The 20,136-nt window shown below is 41.3% G+C and overlaps 1 protein-coding gene across 3 annotated transcripts in view; it reads right to left on the bottom strand.

Moving 5' to 3' along the window:
* The window catches only part of rnf220a (ring finger protein 220a), a 160,135-nt gene that overhangs the window by 22,465 nt on the left and 117,534 nt on the right, over window positions 1–20,136 (bottom strand). For 2 of the 3 annotated variants that reach the window (XM_084911329.1, XM_084911331.1), the window contains exons 4-8: window positions 13,016–13,067; window positions 9,358–9,453; window positions 5,948–5,990; window positions 3,194–3,318; window positions 1,659–1,788 (exon numbers count right to left, since the gene is read on the bottom strand). In XM_084911329.1, the coding sequence (XP_084767455.1) occupies window positions 1,659–1,788; window positions 3,194–3,318; window positions 5,948–5,990; window positions 9,358–9,453; window positions 13,016–13,067 (446 nt within the window). The remainder of the gene's footprint in view (window positions 1–1,658; window positions 1,789–3,193; window positions 3,319–5,947; window positions 5,991–9,357; window positions 9,454–13,015; window positions 13,068–20,136) is intronic. The other variant, XM_084911330.1, reaches the window with a different exon arrangement.

The following is a 20,136-nucleotide window of genomic DNA, read 5'->3' as shown; positions in this document are numbered from 1 at the left end:
TTAGTCAGCCGCTGGCTCTCAAGAGCCCGCTGGACTCAGCAGTGTGTGTTAGAACCACTTTAGAGCTTTCAAGACTAAATCCACCTTCTAAGCTTTCTGCCGAGTGTGTGCGTGTGTTTCAAGTTTCTCTCCCCAGGCCACCTCGGTTATCTGTGTCACATCACAAGGTCCCCTATTAGAGTGTGGCAGAAGGGTCCTGTGTCTGCTCGTTTTAACGACGTGAAAGCGAGATGGATGGATGGAAGGAGCGTCAGGGAGATGGATGGACGGGTAGGGAAACCACCTCCCACCCTGTGAGCTGCACTTTGTCGCGGTTTAGTTGAGACTTCGACATTGATCTCTCTCGTCTCTTCTCTCAGCAAGGGGAGGGAGGCAGGTGAGGCTCAGCGTGTGTGTGTTTAACAATGTATCGAACAGGGAGAGGGGGAGGCCAACGGGCAGCAGGACAGATGAAAGAAGAAGCGGAGCCAAGAGAGTTTGAACGAGCCTCTTAGAAGCAACGACGAGTCTTTGGATCCACCTGGGCAAATCCTGATGAGTCGTGTTTGTCTTCTTCCTGTTTCACACATAAACACAACTGAGGCCACTATGGGGCATCTATGTGGAACACAACCATCAATCAGTTTTTTCCTCCACTTATCCAGTTTAGGGCTGCAGAGGGGATGGAGCCTATCCCAGCAGTTATAGCCTGAGAGGCGGGATACACCCTAACCCGTTAACGTGTTGACGCCATCCAGCCCCACGCACGGGGCGATCGATCCGCAGTAACTCGTTAACGGAGATTTGCCACGTTAATGCAGTTATGGCGTTAACGTCATTTTAACAAGATTAACACTGACAGCACTAATATTTAGTAAATAAAAGCAATCAATGAAGCGCCTTACACCTATGCTGTGACTGCCTGTGAAAGGCCTCACTCCATAACTTTGTCAACACTTGATCCTTGAAGTATTTTAAAAAATTGTGTGAAAAAGCAGAGAGAAAAAGACATAATTAAGATAAAAAAAACAATTTATGGAAGCAGGAGGAGAGAAAAAAGTGATGGAGAGCTGTAGTGGGAGCACTGAAGGTGTGTGGTGTCACACTCATATTCCCCAGTGACCAGCGCTCCCATCTAGTTCTATAATTGCATTTCTGGGCGCACACACAGGAGCACACCACGTTGACCAGCGGGTCAATTGCCCAACTAAATGTGTTTTCCTTCCCCCTCGCCAAGAGGGCCGCGTAGGGCCGAGCCAAGCTGAACCGGGCTGACCCCAGGCCAGCCTGCGCTGCCACTGGACTGCTGGCAGCATTACAGCTCCGGTGGCTGCATTCACCGCCGAGTCTCTCAGCCTGACAGTGCTTGCGCTGTACATGAGCACAGTGAATGATGGATGAGCAGGGAAACAAAGCTGGAGACAGAGAGGAGAGGACAAACAGTGCTGACCCAAACTGCTGTGACTGGACGCGACCCTGAAATCGTGACGGGTCGTTCAGTGTTCCAGCAAGCGGCTGGCTAGACATCTACATCATGGTGGGCACACACACACCTCCACCGCTGAACAAACTGCTTATCCAGAGGATGCGCAAACAGCCGGCCTTGAGTGAGTGTAAGTGTGAAATAAGAAGCAGTGCTGAATAATGCGAGTTGTGTGTGTCTGTGTCTGTGTGTGTACCTCTGAAGCCTCCCTCCAGCAAAGCCGTAGCTCTGATCCTCTTCTGTCCCGCCCACTCGTACTCCTCAAAGCCCCGCCCATTTTCTCCATCCATGTCAGCAGAGTCATCGTCGCCTAACGCTCCCTCGCGCTGATGCACAAAAACAGACATGGACACGTTTTAATCACAGATAGTGCTGTGTACAGATCAGTGTGGAACAGCTCAGCACCACTTAGCGACTTCAACAGTACACTGCTTCCTCTCTTAAAGTTAAGGGTCGGTGGATAACAGGCCAGATCTCCCCAGCATGCTTTACCTGAGCTGTACCACACAGACCAGATGCTGCTTATTTAAATCATGTGGTCAAAGTTTTAGACGTTTCCAATGGTTTCCTCCAGCTCTCGCTTAAGCTTAGTCAGCAGATTTGTTTCGTTGTTCCTGTTGTTCAACAACTATGATAATGAATAATTAATTCTTTAACCACATCTTCTGGTGCACAGTTACAGACACAGCTGGTACAGTACCGGACTAAACAAAGCATGCTAGTGGAGAGAAAAAAAACAACGTAATAGTGTCTCTACTTAGTGTAATGGACAGCCATCAGTGAGGTGAGATACAGGAGGAGTAGTGAGTAGTTTTTTTCTCTAGTCTACTCTAGGAAAGAATGTTTAGAATCTACAGGAGAGAAGGAGTGATGTGATCTGTGGCAGGAAAAGATAACACTGCTGAGAATTTAAAGAAAACCAGATTGTCCTTGATTTGATTTGTGTTCAAATAAGAGTAACATGTAAGTGCACAGGAGTCAACCACATCATACCAGATAAACTGCTTGTAACAACTGATGCTTGAATACTTATCAGAATTAAAACGTCTAAACATCGTTTCCTGTAGATTTAGATCGTAGCTGTAGTGATAGTCGTGGTTTGCGTGTGCACACCCAAACTTTTCTGAAGGATCTATTAATAATACTATAAAAAGAAATCCTCTGCAAATCTAAGTAGGATGACTTATAGTTAACACTCATGTAATACAACACAGTGCGTTTCTCGTGCTGTGGTTGGGTCCAGCTGTCCAGACAGCCACGACTAATATCGAGGACTGCACAACTTTGACGTAGCCAGTTGGCCCACGGTTAGGGAAGATAAGGCCAGGGCTGCTGGTTAACAGTGGCTGAACTTTCAAAATAAAGAAATTTTGCACTACTAAAATATTGAAGTATTTGCTTGGACAGGCTAAAAATAAGTTGCCATATTACACACATGTATACCTAGAAGTCCTATCAAAGTAAGGTCTGTTATACTTAAATCACTGGACTGTTTTTCTGAATGCTTTGGTTATTCAGGCAGTTAATCCAATATGATGTGACTGCAACACCACCATGTAAAGGAGGTTAAGAGGCAGTAGGGGTGGCAGGGGAAGAACAGTTGCTACCGGTTGGTTTCTGCACTACTGGACTGACGTGACATCTACAAGAATTACAGAAGTGATTGGAAGGGAAGGGCTGACAGGCTGTCCGACCAGCAGTAGGCAGGGTTCAGGGCCCAGATTGTACTACCTGGATCAGGCATTGTTCCACATGTCTACTCATCTCCTCCTCGCTCCCAGCCAATGGGGCGCTGCACAGCGGACATACCTGGCCCCCTTCCTCAGGCTTCCTCCTCTTCATCTTCCCTATACGGGCTGGAAAAGCACAGAGAGAGAGAAAAGGAAGGTACATGGTTTAAGTTAAGTAAGCTTCCGCGAATGTTTCTGAGGATAACATCACTGTTTTGGGGAGAGATCTCAGGAATTTTGTGTCAGATGATTCTTCACAAGCCTGACCTGTATGACAGTTCTTTACAAGCCAACAGGAGTTTCAAAGAAAGCTTGTGTGTCTGCCATGTGTTAATATGTGACACTCTAAATCTCCTTCCTACTCACTATAGCTATGAGACTTGCTTCCATCCTTTTGCTTCCTTCCTTTTCCTGCCCTTCCCTCCTGTCCCTTCTCCCCCCACCTCCCTACCACACACGCACATTTAATTAGAAATTTAACAGAGCAGAACAGCCGTCATTGCACCCCGAGTCTCTGTCGTTTTTTCTTAACTGCAAATGGCGCGCGGGGACATTAATTTTTAGCTGGCTGGGAAAAGAAAGGAAGCCAAGAGGGACTGTGGCGAGGCGTGGAGGGAGAGGAGCGGGACACGAGGCAATACGCCATAACTGCAGGGGAAGAAGATGAGGGAGGGTTAAAATGAGAGACGGCCTCCTCCTGCTTACTATTTCTCCCCTGACGCTAATTGAGAGGAGCATTGTTAAATCGAGAGGGGAAAAGACTGCTAATTAGGTCTGGCAGGGCTCCCTGCCTCCCCCAACTCCCACCTTTTGTACCCCACGTGACTCCTGGTTCCACATGAGGGCGAAGGGCACATTCTAAACTAAGCCTTCACTGACACTTGTCATAGACTTGAACTAAAAATAAAAAGAAAGGAGGTGTTTCATGATCCGCATTAAGTTTGGAAACCAAGACGGTAAGCATATCACCGGCCACTATGTTAGGTACACCTGTTCATCTGCTTGTTAACGCAACTATATATATTGGCCAATCACGTGGCACCAACTCAATGCATTTAGGCATGTTGACCTGGTCGAACCGATCCGCTAAGTTCAAACTGAGTATCAGGATGAGGAAGAAAGGTGATTTAAGTGATTTTGAACATGGCAGGGCTGCTGTGATCATTTCAGAAACTGAAATGACTGAACTAATCTGCTGGGCATTTCCAACCATACGGAAACCATTCTGTTAAGAAAACAGTCTGAAAATGAGTAAATATTTAGTGAGCGGAACTTCTCTGGGTGAAAATTCTTTATTGATGCCAGAGATCCGAGGACAGTGGCCAGACTTTGACCCCCTTAGTACTAGAATGTTTCCAGTGCCTTTCTGAATCTATTCTGCAAAGAATTACGGCATAAAGCTAAAGACTAACGCAAAAGAGGGCCAACCTGCTACAAGGAAGGTGTGCCTAATAAAGTGGCCAGAGACTGTATATCAACAGATACCCTCCATGTTGTTAAAATATGTTCCAAGTATATTATATATATATATGTTTGCCAAGAATGAAAACAACAGTTGTTGGTAAAAGCTAGCTTACTTTCTAAGTGATAACAAACCAACCATCAAAGCCAGCTTATCTGGAGAGTTATTCAGCCACACAGTCCCTCAGCAACCATCAACGGTGCTAGCACGAATATTCAGTGACCTTGATGATCCCAGACCAAATAATGTGCCTGAAATTTCCCACTAATATATTCATTAGTATACTAATGTGCTTAAATTTTAATGGCTAACCCAAAAAGATAATCAGTTTTATAAAACCAGAATCACTGCTCAGTGGAACAGTAGGACATTCTGAAACGTTCTTTCCATTTTAGTGATGATGTAATGCATTTTATTTTAAACAATGTATATATATTTAACTTGTGTTTTGCAAACAGATTAAGGACATATGTAACCAGTTACATGGCTCAGAAAGCACCGGTTGCAAGCTTTGAAAAAAATCTTTGAAATGACTTTTTTTCGTCTTTGAGAATTCCATAAAATTCCCTCAAAGCAGCATTAAGTTGCATTTAACAGCCTTCTGGGAATGTAGCGGTAAACATAAAAAGCCCAAAGTGACGCTTTTAAGAGCTGAAAAGAGCTTCTCCCATAGGGACAAGATGCATTTGGCATATTAAAAGAAAGAAGGCATTCTGTAGTACATTTATCAAGACACCAAGTGGACGCGTTTAACACAAAGAGCCCACGGAAAATTCCTAATGCAAAAAGCATCCCAGTAAAATCCCCGGATGCCCCTTCTGGAACACCTCTAGTCTTGGCAGTCAAAGAAAAAAACTTGAGAGCCAATTAAAATATACAAAAATATCACAAGTTCCTTTAAATGAAAGAACACACCTGCCATAAGTGATTAAACAACAGGTAATTGATGATATCACACAGCACAGCAGAGAACAGCTCTTCTGATGTTATACTGCTACAGTAACACACGTCATCATTTATTTATGATCACTTACTTTCATTTTCATTTCATCACTCACTTCTGTATTAACTTTTTATTCAGCTGTGTGACTTTACAGCTATGAGATCAATTTTTACTTTATTTGACACTCATCAATAACATCCACGTAAATCAGTATGATTGCTCAGGACCAATAAGAAGTCCCAGCACTGTAATTAAGTCTCAATAAGGGCATTCACGTCAAGTATATCAATCCAGGGTTATATCATATATATAGTTAGAGATATTAAATCACTAAAGAGTTGTGTACATACCATTCAATCTCGTTTGCCTGTTTGCCCGAACTCGTAAAAATGTCTGCAAGCAGAGAGGGGGGAAAAAAAGACAGAGCAAACATTCATTAGATGATGAGGAAACATTATAATATGCTTACAAGCACTAATATAACTGCTTATAATGGGATTGCTTTGGATGCTGAGAGCACTGTAAACAATCCTACGTACTTCTCTCTTGTTTTCCACTTCCTCCATTCCTGCTAGCTTTCTGCTAGCTCCGTGTACAACGGCTAAAACTCTGTCTGCGAGGTGCCACACGGAGCCTCCACACACCGAACATCAGTGCAAACTAAGCGCTCTGTCTACATATTCACACGGATGGAAAAGGATTGAAAGTGGCGCCCGTTTCGGCAAATATTGCTCATGTTCGACGCCATGTTGGCTTGTTTTGATCATGTGACCGCGCTGGAAACGGAAGTCGGGAAACGTCACCCGTCGTTTCGCATCTCGGCCGCTAGGGAGAAGCAACGAGATTCATTACGCCTCACCCATTGAGAAAGTTGGTGATTTACATGCAGGCCAAGGACAGGCAGCTGCTTTTCTTTATATAGGCTGCTAGAAAAGAGTGAGACAAGTGTGAAGATAGTGTTTGAGAGTTTTTAAAATCTGGAGTTAGTGAAACTTAGGGGGTTTAATGTTAGCAAATGTAATTAAATTGTCAAAAGTAACAACTTGGTCTCCTGACTGCCTCAGTCCACTATATTTGATATTTATTATATTATCAGAGTGCTAATACTGATGCATTGGCAGGTGATGTTAACAGTTTTATTACTTGAGTCACTGCAAGGTGTGCTGGAGTTTACTTCAGCACAAAGCAGGCAGCCCTTTCTTTCCAACAAAAAACAAAAACAAGGTTGAGAAGCAATTGAACTTTTATCATTATATAAATTTACATTTTGATATTTCTTTTTTATAATATACACATTTTTATAACATGCAAACTCAAATAATGGAACTGTATCTCCCTTTTGTATGTGAAGGCAGCATCTAAAAGTATTTAAGGCACTTGAGTGAATAAACTTGAGTGAATAAACTCGGTTACTGCCATCAGTGGGAGAAATTATAAATCTTACATTTATCTGAGTGAACCTGAAACTTTTGAGGTCCTAGCTGGGTCATGTTGCCTCTAGTAAATTCCTTGCTCCATTAAAAATAATAGTCTTAGCAATAAAAGTACAGCATTGTGAAATTAAATAAGTGATGATTTCTCTATCAAGTCTACTTCAGTCTCCTGCAGAATGTCTGGCTCAGGTCTACTGGGGTTCAAACCCACATAGCCTGCATGTCTTTAACTGTATGCTGACTAAAGCACTCGCAGTTATGGATACCCTCTCTTTGACAGGACAGCAGTGAACAGGCAGAGGTTCAGTCCTCACCGACAGCCCGTACTCTGTCAGCGGGAGTCATCAAGCAGCCAGGCCTTCACCTTCTTCTCGCTGCTTCTCTCCCCTCCCCGCCAACACTTGAGTTATAGGCCTACTTGCGGCGCATCGTCTCTGCTACCGTATCATTATGATACACTCAGCCAATGCTGCAGATAGGTCAGGTTTTTAGAAGAAGCGGAGAGGCAGAGTGAGTCCACCTGACAGGCAGAGAGGAGGTGGCAAAGTCTGCCATTATGCTTTATTTTCAGGGTGCTAAAAAGAGTCACCATTGACTTAATCATTTGTATAATATAAGGTGATTTCAGCAGTTTCACTTAATGAGAAAATCTCCTTTATTGCTATAAGGTCTTTATGAGCTGTGTCATCCTCAACGTATGGATGTTACGTCTGCATGGACTTAATAGTTCTTATTTTATGGTGTCGGGGGGGAAGCCCACTTAACCCTGAGATACATCATGCCTGGAGGAATTACTCGAACAAACTTTGATGAATTTAAGAGATAAAAGCAGTCATGGTGACATTTGAGATTTAAGCAGATTGGCCTGTTAGTCAACTTAACTGCTGAGGAGGCATAAAAACCCAAATCTGCCATAATGTTCAGCTGTACTGTGATATGTCATAGTTACAGAAATTCACTTGATTTGCTGGATTGTTAATAAAGACAAAAAAAAATGCTGAGAAAGTGGTTTGCTTTTTTTTTGTCTACAATTAATTCTAACATCAGTGAAAGTATAAAATTAGAGTGTGGAGGTGGCGCAAACCCTGATGGGTTTTCTTATTCAGGTCTAAGGTCCTTATTTATTTATTTATGTATTTTTTAAGCAGTATATTGTCACAGTGGGTCAGCTGCACTGTTAACCAGTCATCACAGAGTCTACTGGGCCAGGGGTCCTATAGAAGTCGATGTCAGAAAGGAGCATTAGTCTGCTCATAATAACTCATTATATATAAATGAAAAATATTTTTTGTGCAGTTTTGGGCACTCATACATGAACTATTAGAGCCTGACCAGTAAAGGATTTTTAAGACTGATAGCGATACCAATATCCCATATTCCCATAAAAGCTGATATTTTTTTCAGACACACAAAACATGAAACTGAATCGCCTAACATGTCATATATTGTTGTTTATTTATTTATTTATTCATGTATTTATCCGCACTCTCTTGGGCTCTGCTTGGATCAGCTGGTTGTCGTGTCAGCTGGTTCACTCTCTGGTGGACAAACTCTCTGGTGCAATCTCAACTACTTTTCTTCATTTATAAATGCTGATACTGATCAGTTGCTGATAAATCGGAAAATTATTAACATCATCAAATACATGAAAAAAAATAATCACACTTTAAGTCTCAAAGATCTGATCATTTAAGCTTTCATAAAGCTTTGTTTGCAAAATATTGTCTAAAAATGTTTGTGATATTCTTTCTATTTACTTTTTAATTGCGCATAACAAAATCATCACAGATCATGCAACAATTGCCAGATGCCCGATTTTTCGGCTAGTGCTTGAATGTAGCACACCTTCGTGGATCTGTATGGAGCAAATACATGAGCCATCTGCACACACTTTTAATCTGTATAATGAAATAAATGTCACAAATATTTTAGACATACACAGGAAATGTTTTTGAGAAAGATTTTTTCAAAGAAAAAAAAGTTTAATATTTAGCGAGCTTGTGTTCAAATTGCTTGGTATTTGTGTTTATACCGAAACACTCCTTTGTAACTGAAATTAAACATTTTTTTCGCGTACGTCATGTACCTCTATTTTGATACTAATTCCCTCCATATATTAGGCTACAGCCTTGATGCTGTACAATGATATGGAGCTGATAAGCTGTAATGAACACATCTACATGTCACACATTCATATGTGTGACAGGATGCATTACACTTGAACAAAGCCAAAATATCCTAAATTAATAGCAATTAGGAAACTCTGATGACTCTCTCAAGCTGCCCTTGTTTGTGTGTGTGTGTGTGTGTGCCCATGTGTGTGTGACCTGGTATCTGTCGGAGTGGTGGGCATCCTCTGACGACAGGGGCGAGACCACAGGTGACTCTCCCTCACGCTTGATGTGCACCGACAGCAGCATGGACTAGAAAGACACAGAGGAATAAAAAAGTCTTTTCTATGCAGATGATCTTTCTACGTTACTGCCTCTGGGACCATAAGCACCATGAGCACCAAACTTGTCCTTGGTTGACAACTGCTGCATGGGAATAATAGATAAACACAAGAGTAACGCTGTTCCACGAAAAATTCAGACCTCAGGATACAAAGTATATAATTTCACTGTTGTAGAGCTAACACTCAAGCATGCCGGGGGTGAAGTGAATTTATTTGAGTGGTTGTGAGCTCTGGGCAATTTATGCCAACACTCTGAAATTGGAGTTGACATGACAATCAGAATATAAAAAGTGGAAGAAGTTCATTAGCAGAAGCAGTTAAAATGAAATCACTGAACTAAGCTGAATATTCAGCTGAGGTTCAAACACTCAGTGTGGCTGACAAATTGAGCTGAAAGTGTGAGTTCCAGTGACAGAAAGCAGTTCAAGTGTATAAACTCAAGTCAATTAAAAGTAGAAGCAATGAAATTATTTGTAGGAGAAAAGAAGGAGGTGAAGTTTCATAGGTGTGAGACCTGAAAAGACCTGAAGCATCAGCAGGTACGCAAAGACGCTTTTGTCTCTATGAAAGCAGATAAAGTGCAGATGTAGCACAGCCTGACTCAGTTTAACGTGCTCGGTTCAAAACTACTACTGCTGACTGTGAAACTGTGGAAGAAATCAAAGCAGAACCCCTTGAATGAAATAAACAAAAGTAAAACATATTACATTCTGAAATTCATGTCACTATTGCAACACATCTGTTAGACAGGAAAAGGAAAAGAAGCCAGAGTGAATCTTTACCCTTGGAAAATTTCAAGAGTGTTATTGCCACAAATGCTGAGAGCGACATGTCATTGATGACGACTGTAACCCGGCTGACTTTGTCTATAAAATCCCTTCCACTGATTAGAGTTAATGTTTATGGGACGTTAAGAGGAGTTAGGGAAGAATGAGAGATTGGAAAGAGAGGATTGGGAGAAGGGGGGAAGGCGAGGGAAGGGTAAATATCCGAAAAGGAGGAGTTTAACTGTCTGACATTACGGGATGCTGCCTGTCCATAAATCTGTCCCACAACACTTTGCTCACATGCTCTCTCTTTCCCTGGAATAGACACACACATATAAAACAATATCCTCTTCTAACCCACTCTGCGGCAAAAAGAGTCCAGGGAATTCCACTGAGGAATGAGGAACAGGAAGGTAAAAGAAAGATGTGGAAAAGAGTGAATGGTAGAAGGGGGAAAAAAAGCAATATCACTTTTTTACAAGGCTTAGCTCTGACAGAGTCGTAGCTCTATGTGTGTGTGTGTACTTGTTTTTTCATGTGTTCCTGTGCCTTATTTTACAAGGCAGCTATGAAATATTTGTATTTACAGTCGTCTCCTATTAATCAAGTGGAAAGGGGCAGAGCAGAGGCTTAAGTGCTTGACAGCAGTAATCTAATAATAATATGTGAGAAATGACCAACCTCCAGTGCTGGCACAGTAAATTGGACATTATGCATGGTGCTTTTATGCTTGTGTGTGTGTGTGTGGTCTTTTCTCCTTTTATCCAGGTTTTAAAAGGTCAGGAATCATTTACCTGAGGGCCTTCTGGGAATATGCTTAAGTTTTATCATTACAATATGACATTTAACGGTATTCTATACAGAAATTATGAATGAAGATCTCCCTGAAAATCTGGTCTTTTAAACCAACCAATTAAATCAACACGTGAAAAAAAGGTCTGTTCCTAACAAAAGTTGTGCTTAAGGCTACAGTTAGGTGAGTCACTGGAAATGTCAGAATGTCAGAAACATGCATTGTGTAAATGATAACATATTTATTTATTTGTTTGGGAAAAGGACTTAAATGTGCTCAAATGCACACTGGGTGGTGCGGCATCTCACATATTTATGTCCGGTCCGACACATATCTCACATTTCCCCCTCACTTTAGCTTAGCAAGTGGGCACAGTACCACATGAGTAGATGTGTCGGTGTTAATCTCCGGTTTAACACAGCTGGGTGATGCATACCAAGCTGGGAACGACAACAACAGGCCCGTGTGCTTCAGACTGGCCTTCTCCATTCTCCATGGCCTGCAGCTGAATACTAAACAACATCAGTGTGATGCGCAGTCACGGCTGGAAAAGAAGGCCAGCACTCACCCCTCAACCCGGCATTGTCTGCCTCTCTCAAGTACAAGGCCACCCACAGTGCTGCGAGCACTGCTCTAAGCCCGGGTCAGCACCCAAAGGTGTAACGGAATGAAAGCGAATAACCCGAATTGTATATTCTTTTGCAATCCAAGCGCACATCTTCCTGCAGTGGCCTATAAGACTTTGACCTGGTATTTAGTCAGCGGCTAAAACAAATGTGGAGATAATGAAGGAACTTGATGACTTTAGGGATCTTTAGGAAACACAGATCCAGAATACACCGCAGACCGACATAAATGATTTATACTAGAGCACCAAACGCCTGTTAAAATAACGATGAAGGATGAATTAATATATCCTACTTTTATAAACTGTTTACACCCTGTTAATAGGAGAGTTCACACTATAAAGGTCTGGAAACCGATATTTCAGCAGTACATTGGACACTGGCTTATACGGAAAGGGTGAATACAGTAATCCACTATAATTTGTTTAATGCAAACCTGCGTAACCCCTGCCAAGCCACAACAATGAACACAGTGCCACAATCAGGCAGTTTGGATGATTTCTCCAATATGAGAAACTATTTCTTTCCTTTTCTTCTCCTACATATGGTACAGACATGGCAGATGGCCGCCCCTCCATGAGCCTGGTTCTGCTGGAGGGTTCTTCCTGTTAAAATGGAGTTTTTCCTTCTCACTATCGCCAAGTGCTTACTCAGAGGGAGTCGTCTGATTGCTGGTACTTTCCCTGTATTATTGTAGCGTCTTTACCTTACAATATAAAGCACCTTGAGGGTACTGTTGTTGTGATATGGTGCCATTTAAGTAAAATTGAATTGAGCTGAACTGTATAGTCATTACAGCGCTCACATGTTGTGAGTAGAGTCGGAGTATTATATTGGGTCTTTTGACAATACGAGATGTCAGAAGTCTTTTAAAAGAGGCCTCAGCCAGATGAAGACGCAGAAACAGTAAGAAAAGGCTTCCTGATGGGATCATAAATTCGTCTTCCTGCAGTTTGATCTCTTCTGTCTTTTTTTCTGCTTGCATTCTCTCTCTGTCTCTCTAATTGGAACAATCACAGTACAGTGCCTCCTGGCCCTGCTGCCCTTTAGACAAGGGAGACTGGCACTGGTTTGTATAAGATGTAAGACAGTCCAGCTGATTTCCCCTTAGTGCAGCAGAGAGGAACAGAAACCGAGTAACAACTCTGGTAGATGGATGGTAAAGAAAGTACACTGCACTACTGAAAAGTAGGTATAATACTTTGAAATCTAACCTTGTCTAATCCTGCATCTTCCTCTTGTTTTTAGCTTACATGAATATGTATATGTTTCTATCTAAATAAAACTTTTTTATCTCCTACACACAGTACACAGTGTTGCTTTAAACACTGAGTGTGGGCTCACCTTCGGGGTTCCTGGAGTGGCCGCTCCATCCTTGGGTGACGGGTTCTTACTGCTGCAGAGAAAGAAGAGAAAAAGGAAATCAGTGAGATCACATGACGTACTGTGATCCTGAGCGGATTCTGGTTACGTTCTGACACCCTACACACACTAACACACAACTAATATCTGTGAATTTCACCTGCGACTCACTTGCAAATCAGTTTATGAGACTCTTGATAATGTTTTCATTCACTTTCATCCATCACTCTTCTATTCTCATCGACCCTTTATGATGACTTCTAAATGCAGCAGCGCACTCAGTTCACTTGGCTGCTTTCTCTCATCATGTTCATACACAGAAGCAGGCAATAAGATGATTAACAGTGGTTTGACTTGTCAGCAAATAAATATTATAAGGACAAAGGTGCCCAAAGCTGGGGTTAGTTGCATACCGAATAAATGCTTTTATTCTTCAAATACAGACACATTATTTTATTTTGATCCCCCCCCCTCACATTTACGGACCCCTCTGCTCTCAATTGATTTTTCTCATTTTGTTTTTTATTGCCCACTTTTTCTTCTCTTCTTCCCCCGCCTCGTTGTCTACCTTCCAACGCCTCGTTGTCTACCTTCCCCATCATTCTCGCCCATCTGCTGCCTCTGCCATCCTCTGTCTCTCAGACTTTCACCCAAACACAGAGATAAATTTCTCCGAGCTTCACAAATCCTTGCGACAAGCCTGACGTTGACGAAGCGAGACAGGGTTGTCATGTTTGCTTTGAGACCCTGTTAGCTCACCAGACCCTCTTGGACACACACACACGAACAGATTCAAACAGACGGTGGCAGACCACAAAGGGAAGGGAGCCTAAAACTGAATTGAGCACAACCTCTAATCTGACAGCATGCCCTGGTAGACAAGGAATTTCCTTTTTCAATGGATGGATGGGTGGGTAATAAGAATAAGAAGCCTTATTTATATGTCACTTATCTGAAGTGAAGAATTTACAAAGTGATGCACAAGGAGGAGTAAGAGCAAGACAAGGGCAATATAAGAGCGGTGAAATATAATGCAGAGCTGCACAGAGGAAGCAAGGAGTGGGGAGGGTGATGGACGTGTCAAAGTGCAATGGAAGTATTTGTTCCTATAAAGGACATGTGAAGCAGGGTGTAGTTCTTTTTTATATATATCCTAAAAAATGATTCTGTGCACAGCAGCACTCGGTGTATCACTGTCAGTGTATCTAAAGAGGAACCCGGCTAACTTTACACATAAAGCCTGGTTTATGTGTAAACCACATAAACCAGGCTTTTTTTCATTTTTTTTTTTCATTTTTCAATCAAATTAAAATAAGATTCCTTGAATTATATTGATCCGACACACATAAAAAAGTGTGTTTCAGCCTGCTTTCTGTGTTGCTCTTTCCTGATGAGATTATGGCCTCAGTTGGAGTTTCAGTTCATACTGAATACATCGTTATGTTGTGATGTTTTGTAAATGTAAGTCCTAAAACATATTCAATCAGGTGATCGACAAGCCTCTAGTCGATAATTGTGCAGTTACTCCTGGTTTCTCAGCCAGATCACATTGAACACCAAAAATGGCACTCAGATTAAGGCTTTAGCAACAGAATGCTGCTAAACAATTGGTGATGCCTCAGAGGCCATTTACATCTTCTACATACAGTCTATGCTTCAACAGAGCTCTTCGTGGGAGGCTTCTGTGATTGGAAACATTTGCATCCTTGAGTTCCCTAACTAATCAGCAGGGCTGGTATCTGCTCCTTTATGCAAGCAGGAACAGGATGAGCACTGTCAGACCCTCACAGGTTGTGATTCATGTATAAAAGCATGTGGAGGCCATGCAAACCAAGGAATATCACTTTGAGTTGCTGAAATTAAATTTCAGCAAACTCAGTTTTTCTCTTAGATTTTTGGGGTGTTGTTCTCTGTAGGTTGATCATTTCCAACTCCATCAAATAATGTGTCATCCTTTGGTTCCTGGCACATTATCCAGTCCATATCAGTATAGATAGATATATCCATCCTGATTTTTTTCCCATTGAGATCTGATGAGTCTTCCTAGTTGTTTTTTTTTAGCAGTGTATATAATTAAACTAAAATACAACAATGCAAGGATTTGAACTTGAAATGTACTCCAATTTACTTTGAAATATTTGTGCTATACAATGTCACAAGAAAAGAAATAGGGTTAGTGAGTAGTTAGTTATTAGTTTTTATTTTCACTCATGTCTGATTCTTTTTGTTCTGAGATGACTTAGTTGCATACCTAGAAAGTACGCCTGTGTCTCGGTGTGCAGGATGGGTGTTTGCTTATGTATATATTCTATGTCTCTGTTGATGGTGAATCTGTATGTAGAAACCTGCCATTACCTGTGGATGTGCATATGCACCTGCATGTTGTTTTGCAACTGTGTGTGTAACCACAGAACAGCAGGCCACACCTCCGCCAACAAAGAGAATAAACATGGGTGACACAGTCAAGCTGCCGTGTAATGCAGGGGAATCTGCCAACACCCCACCACCAGCACACTCACAAACACACACCTTTCTTACCCCCTTTTCTATCTTTGTCTCTGTCATCTCTCTCTCCTTCTCCCTCTATCGCTCTTTTATTCATTACCTGGAACCTCTGCAGAGGCATCAACAATAACAGCCAACTCTACCTGCTTGTTGACAGTGTCAAACAGCGACAAGAGAAGGAGGGAGACAGAGGGAGACAGAGAGAGGGGAAGAGAGCGAGAGAGGACAGCAGTTGCATGCCTGCCACGATGGGAGAAAATTGCCACGGTGACAGAGGGGGTGATAGAGAGATGAAAGAGGAGTTGGGGTAGCTGGGGGGGATGAAATGTGAGGTGAGAGAAATGTGGTGAGAGAGAACGAGCGGGCAACATAAAGAGAGACATCGTGCGAAGGAAAGATGAAAGGAGACAGAAAACTAGAGAAAGGAAGAGAGGGAGTGATGGGAGAGTTGGTGTGCTGCCGCTTCTTCTCAGCGCTTTGCACACATCTGCGTGCCCAGTTCTATGAATTTTTGATAGCGAGGGTTATAGGGCTGGAAATTCCAGCTGGCTGCCATGTCAAAGCGAGGAGAAGAGTGAGGAAATGAGCAGCAAAGCAAAGTGAAACAAACACACCAGGCAAGTAGGAAAAAGGAGGCAAGGATGAATGACAGATGAGATTTAAAATGTGTTGCTAATGAGGCACGTGTAGGAGAGGTAAGGGCATGTCGGTGCCTCACACAAATAGTTTTTATAGCTTTTTGTAGAGGTAGGTAGATTGATCCAAATATATATAAATATTATCAGTGCATGTAAATAATATCAATGCTGACCGATACTAGCACAATAGTATCGATACAAACGCTGGTATTGGTATCAGATTGATACCAGCATGATAGGATTGATATTGTGTTTATAGCCTGTAAGTTTAATATTTAGTCCAACCAATGGTGATAAATCAGTTTTCAGGGTTTTTGGGGAAATGAAACGATATACTCAACCATGTATTTTAAAAAACAACAAATGCTGACACAAAGTCCTTTATAGACAAGCACATTTACATTGCAGTTCTTTAAAAAAACAGAAAAAAACAACAGTTTCAAAATGCATGAAAAGCTGAAAGGCGCGTTTTGTTTTGTTAACAAATTATTGTGGAAATTAAAACTCGGAGTGATTTAGTGGTCATTAAAATGTGTTCAGAAATTACAAATTAATGAGTCTTGTCACACTGCTCTTCCCTGCATAAGCTGACTTATGGTTAAATATATTGGTATTGGTAACGTAGGCCCGATGATTACTTGGTATCAGATGGATATTAAAATTTGCAGGTCAAAAGTAACATTTTGTCATTTACCATCCACAATAAAATAAAACTGGAATAGAATAGAATAGAATAGAATAAACCTTTATTGTCCCACGGATGAGAAATTTCGGTGTTACAGAGCTCTTACAGCAAGGAAAAAATTAAATATAAAAGGAAGACAGAAGGTGGTCCTATAAACATAAGCAGCCGAATTGTGCATATAGGTAACAATGTACAGAATATGTATAGAAAAATGTAAAAATTGTAGGAAGATATGTATAAAATGTACAGGGTTATGTATCAAATCTAGAAATAGCTGTGGAAATTTGATCCATTATATTAAAACATTCTAATTATTACATTTTTAGTTCATCACCATTTTTAACAGGGTCAAAAAAGTTGATTTCTGTATAGACGGTTTGTCTTTGTGAATTTTATGTTATGCAAAGGTACACATAATAACCATTACATACACTAATATTTAAGTTACTATTGTTATTTATTTTGCAATCATTTCTTGTGCTGAAGCTCTTTTGACAAATATTAAGGGGACACTTCAAGAACTCTGGAGGCTGTTACACCTTCCTGAGTCAATATTTTAGAGATAAAGCTAGAAAATTTGCTGTTGTCGATGCTGTTCATACAGCAACTCAAAAGTGTCTTATTTAAGTCCCTTGCACCCTGGTAAACACAGTCCATTTACACTTGAAGGTCATCTTATTGCTCTGCATGTAAGTAAATAACTCTGCCAAAGGAGTAATGCGAATTGCTTGGCACATTTGTTTGCAGAATTTTACTCGTCAGTGCTGGGTGTGACTTTAATGTTTGGCTTTCTGGTTGCTTTTGCTTTTGCCTGCTTGCCAAAGCACTTTATAAACTCTGCTTTATAAAAACTACTATTAAAATAAAGCTCATTATTATTATTATTATTATTATTATTATTATTATTATTATTATTATTATTATTATTATTATTATTATATTCAGCTTTGGAAGTGCTCCAGATCTGAATCTGGATTTATTTTTAATGAAAGATTGTAAGAAACAAGGCAAAATTTGGAATTAGCTATTTACTTATACATAGTTTGAGATAAGAAAATCACTGTCAAGTTTTCAACACAATATATGAAACTATTCAGATCCAGATATCCTTCCAGAGATTTAATAATTTGTGTATGCAATAGTGGCGATTTCCAGCTGTGTCACAGATATGCAATCTCAGACTGCTGTAATTGTTTAAAGTATCCCTTGATCTCACTACGCAACTACTGTGGAGTATTTCACATTACTCAGACTATAAGTATCAACAACAGGATTGTATATTTATCCTATTTTTAGTGCTAGCAGTGCCTGTTGAATTTGGTTTGAACAGTAATTTGATGGAATTCAATTAACTAAAACTGCCCACTCACCTCTATCCTGGTTAAATCTGCATCGGTCGTACACAGTGCTACTGAATTGTAGTGATGGCCTCACACCTCCACTCCCAACCAGAGGGGGCAAAGAGAGAGAACCAACTAAAGATGAATAAGTCGTTTCTTGGTGGATGGAGATGGAGGGAAGAATGGAAGAATGTAGGGATGGCACTAAACTCAAGATACTGATTGCTTTTTGCCTTTTTGTGTCATCTGGTGGAGAGGTGGGGGCTTGAGTGGAGGCAAATTGATTATAGAGGAGGAGGGAGAAGAAGAGGAGCAGAGGTGAGGAGGGGGGCAATGGGGTATGTAGATTACTTTGCCTGCCCCAAGCCACCTGACATGTACAGGGCATGATAGATTTCCATTTTCCAAACTCTGTGTGTGTGTGTGTGTGTGTGTGTGTGTGTGTGTGTGTGTGGGCGTGCGTGCATGTGTGTGTGTGCGTGTGTGATTTCGATGCCTAAACATGAAAAGCCATGTCCTATGAACAAGTGACAGAGCTCGCAGTCAGAAGAGAGGACACGGACTGACAGTTGCAATCAAACACTTGTACATTTACATGTAGCAAGAGCAACTAGGACAGAAGGGCAAAACAAGTAGAAACACATGCTTCTTAAACACACACACAGACACACAGACACACACCTTCGTTTCCATACCCACAGTTCTTATATTCAGCAAGCGCTGCTCGTCATTAAAGGCACATTTACCACAAATTGGACCAAATTCCCACTGTCACTTCCAATAATGGCAGCTCCCATGCAGAGAGCCAGAGAGAAGGAGACACGGTGGGTGGGTGTGCCATTTAGAATTGGCGGGTTAGTTTTGTGATATAATGCACACAACCCTTTCAGTTTTATCTCCTGTTCACATTTCTTTAGATCACTCACAGATACAGAGGAAGTGCTTTTCACAAAATATCTTCAACATCTCCGTTCTTGCTTCTTCTTGTTCCCTTTTTTTGTGGTGTACGTATGGATCTAATGGCAAGTAGGCAAATCAGCCAGCTGTGACATTAGCCACCATCCCTTCTCAGGCCGGGATGATGCTATTTCCTTAAATAACTGTGTATGTGTGTGAGAGAGAGACAGAGAGTGGACATCGGAACTAGGCTTCCCAGGGCTAGCATCCCACACTGCCAGAAGGAAGGACAAACTACTAACCTTTATTAATTATTAAAACACACACAGACACCTTGCCATATTATTAGATGATGCATGGCTCCCACGTTTCCCCAGAGCTCCCAGCCACATCTCCTGGCTTTCTGGATGACAACTGAACCAATTCTATCCACGGATTAAAGCCTTGAGATGTGGCTGATAGCTCAGAAAATAAAACAAGATTTGTCCAATAATGCCTGGCTGACGCTCAGTTTGATCATTTCCTCCATTCTTTTCCATACATATATGTTCTTCATAATTATACATTTACATTTTCTTTGTTTTCTATTATTTGTTTGATTCGGGGGTTTTTTGGCAGGCAATCCATCTCTGTCTATCGGTTTCTCCTGCATTGTCCTATTTTCCATACATCTTACCCTCCATACATCTGCCCCTCCCTGAGCCTGGTTCTGTTGGAGGTTTCTTCCCGTTAAAAGGCAGTTTTTACTTCCAGCTGTCAGCTTACTCAACGGGGGTTGTTTGATTGTTGGGGTTTTCTCTGTAGTATTGTTGGGTTACAATAGAAAGCTCATGGAGGCAAGTCCTGTTGAGATTTGGAGCTATATAAAATATATATAAATTGACTTATTCAGGAAGTTAGGCCATTGCTTTGGTCTTAAATGACTGGAACTGACTTAAAAATCAAAAGATCATGAAGAAATAACTAATGAAACATAGATGAGATGTGAGAAAAAAGAACAGTAAAGGCCTATTAAGCAAAGGGGAAAAACAAGATTTG

This window comes from Perissodus microlepis, chromosome 18, assembly GCF_051167445.1.
Source record: "Perissodus microlepis isolate ML-2025 ecotype Zambia chromosome 18, ASM5116744v1, whole genome shotgun sequence".
NCBI classification, from domain to species: Eukaryota; Metazoa; Chordata; class Actinopteri; order Cichliformes; family Cichlidae; genus Perissodus; species Perissodus microlepis.
This window is presented reverse-complemented; position numbering and strand designations above follow the sequence as displayed.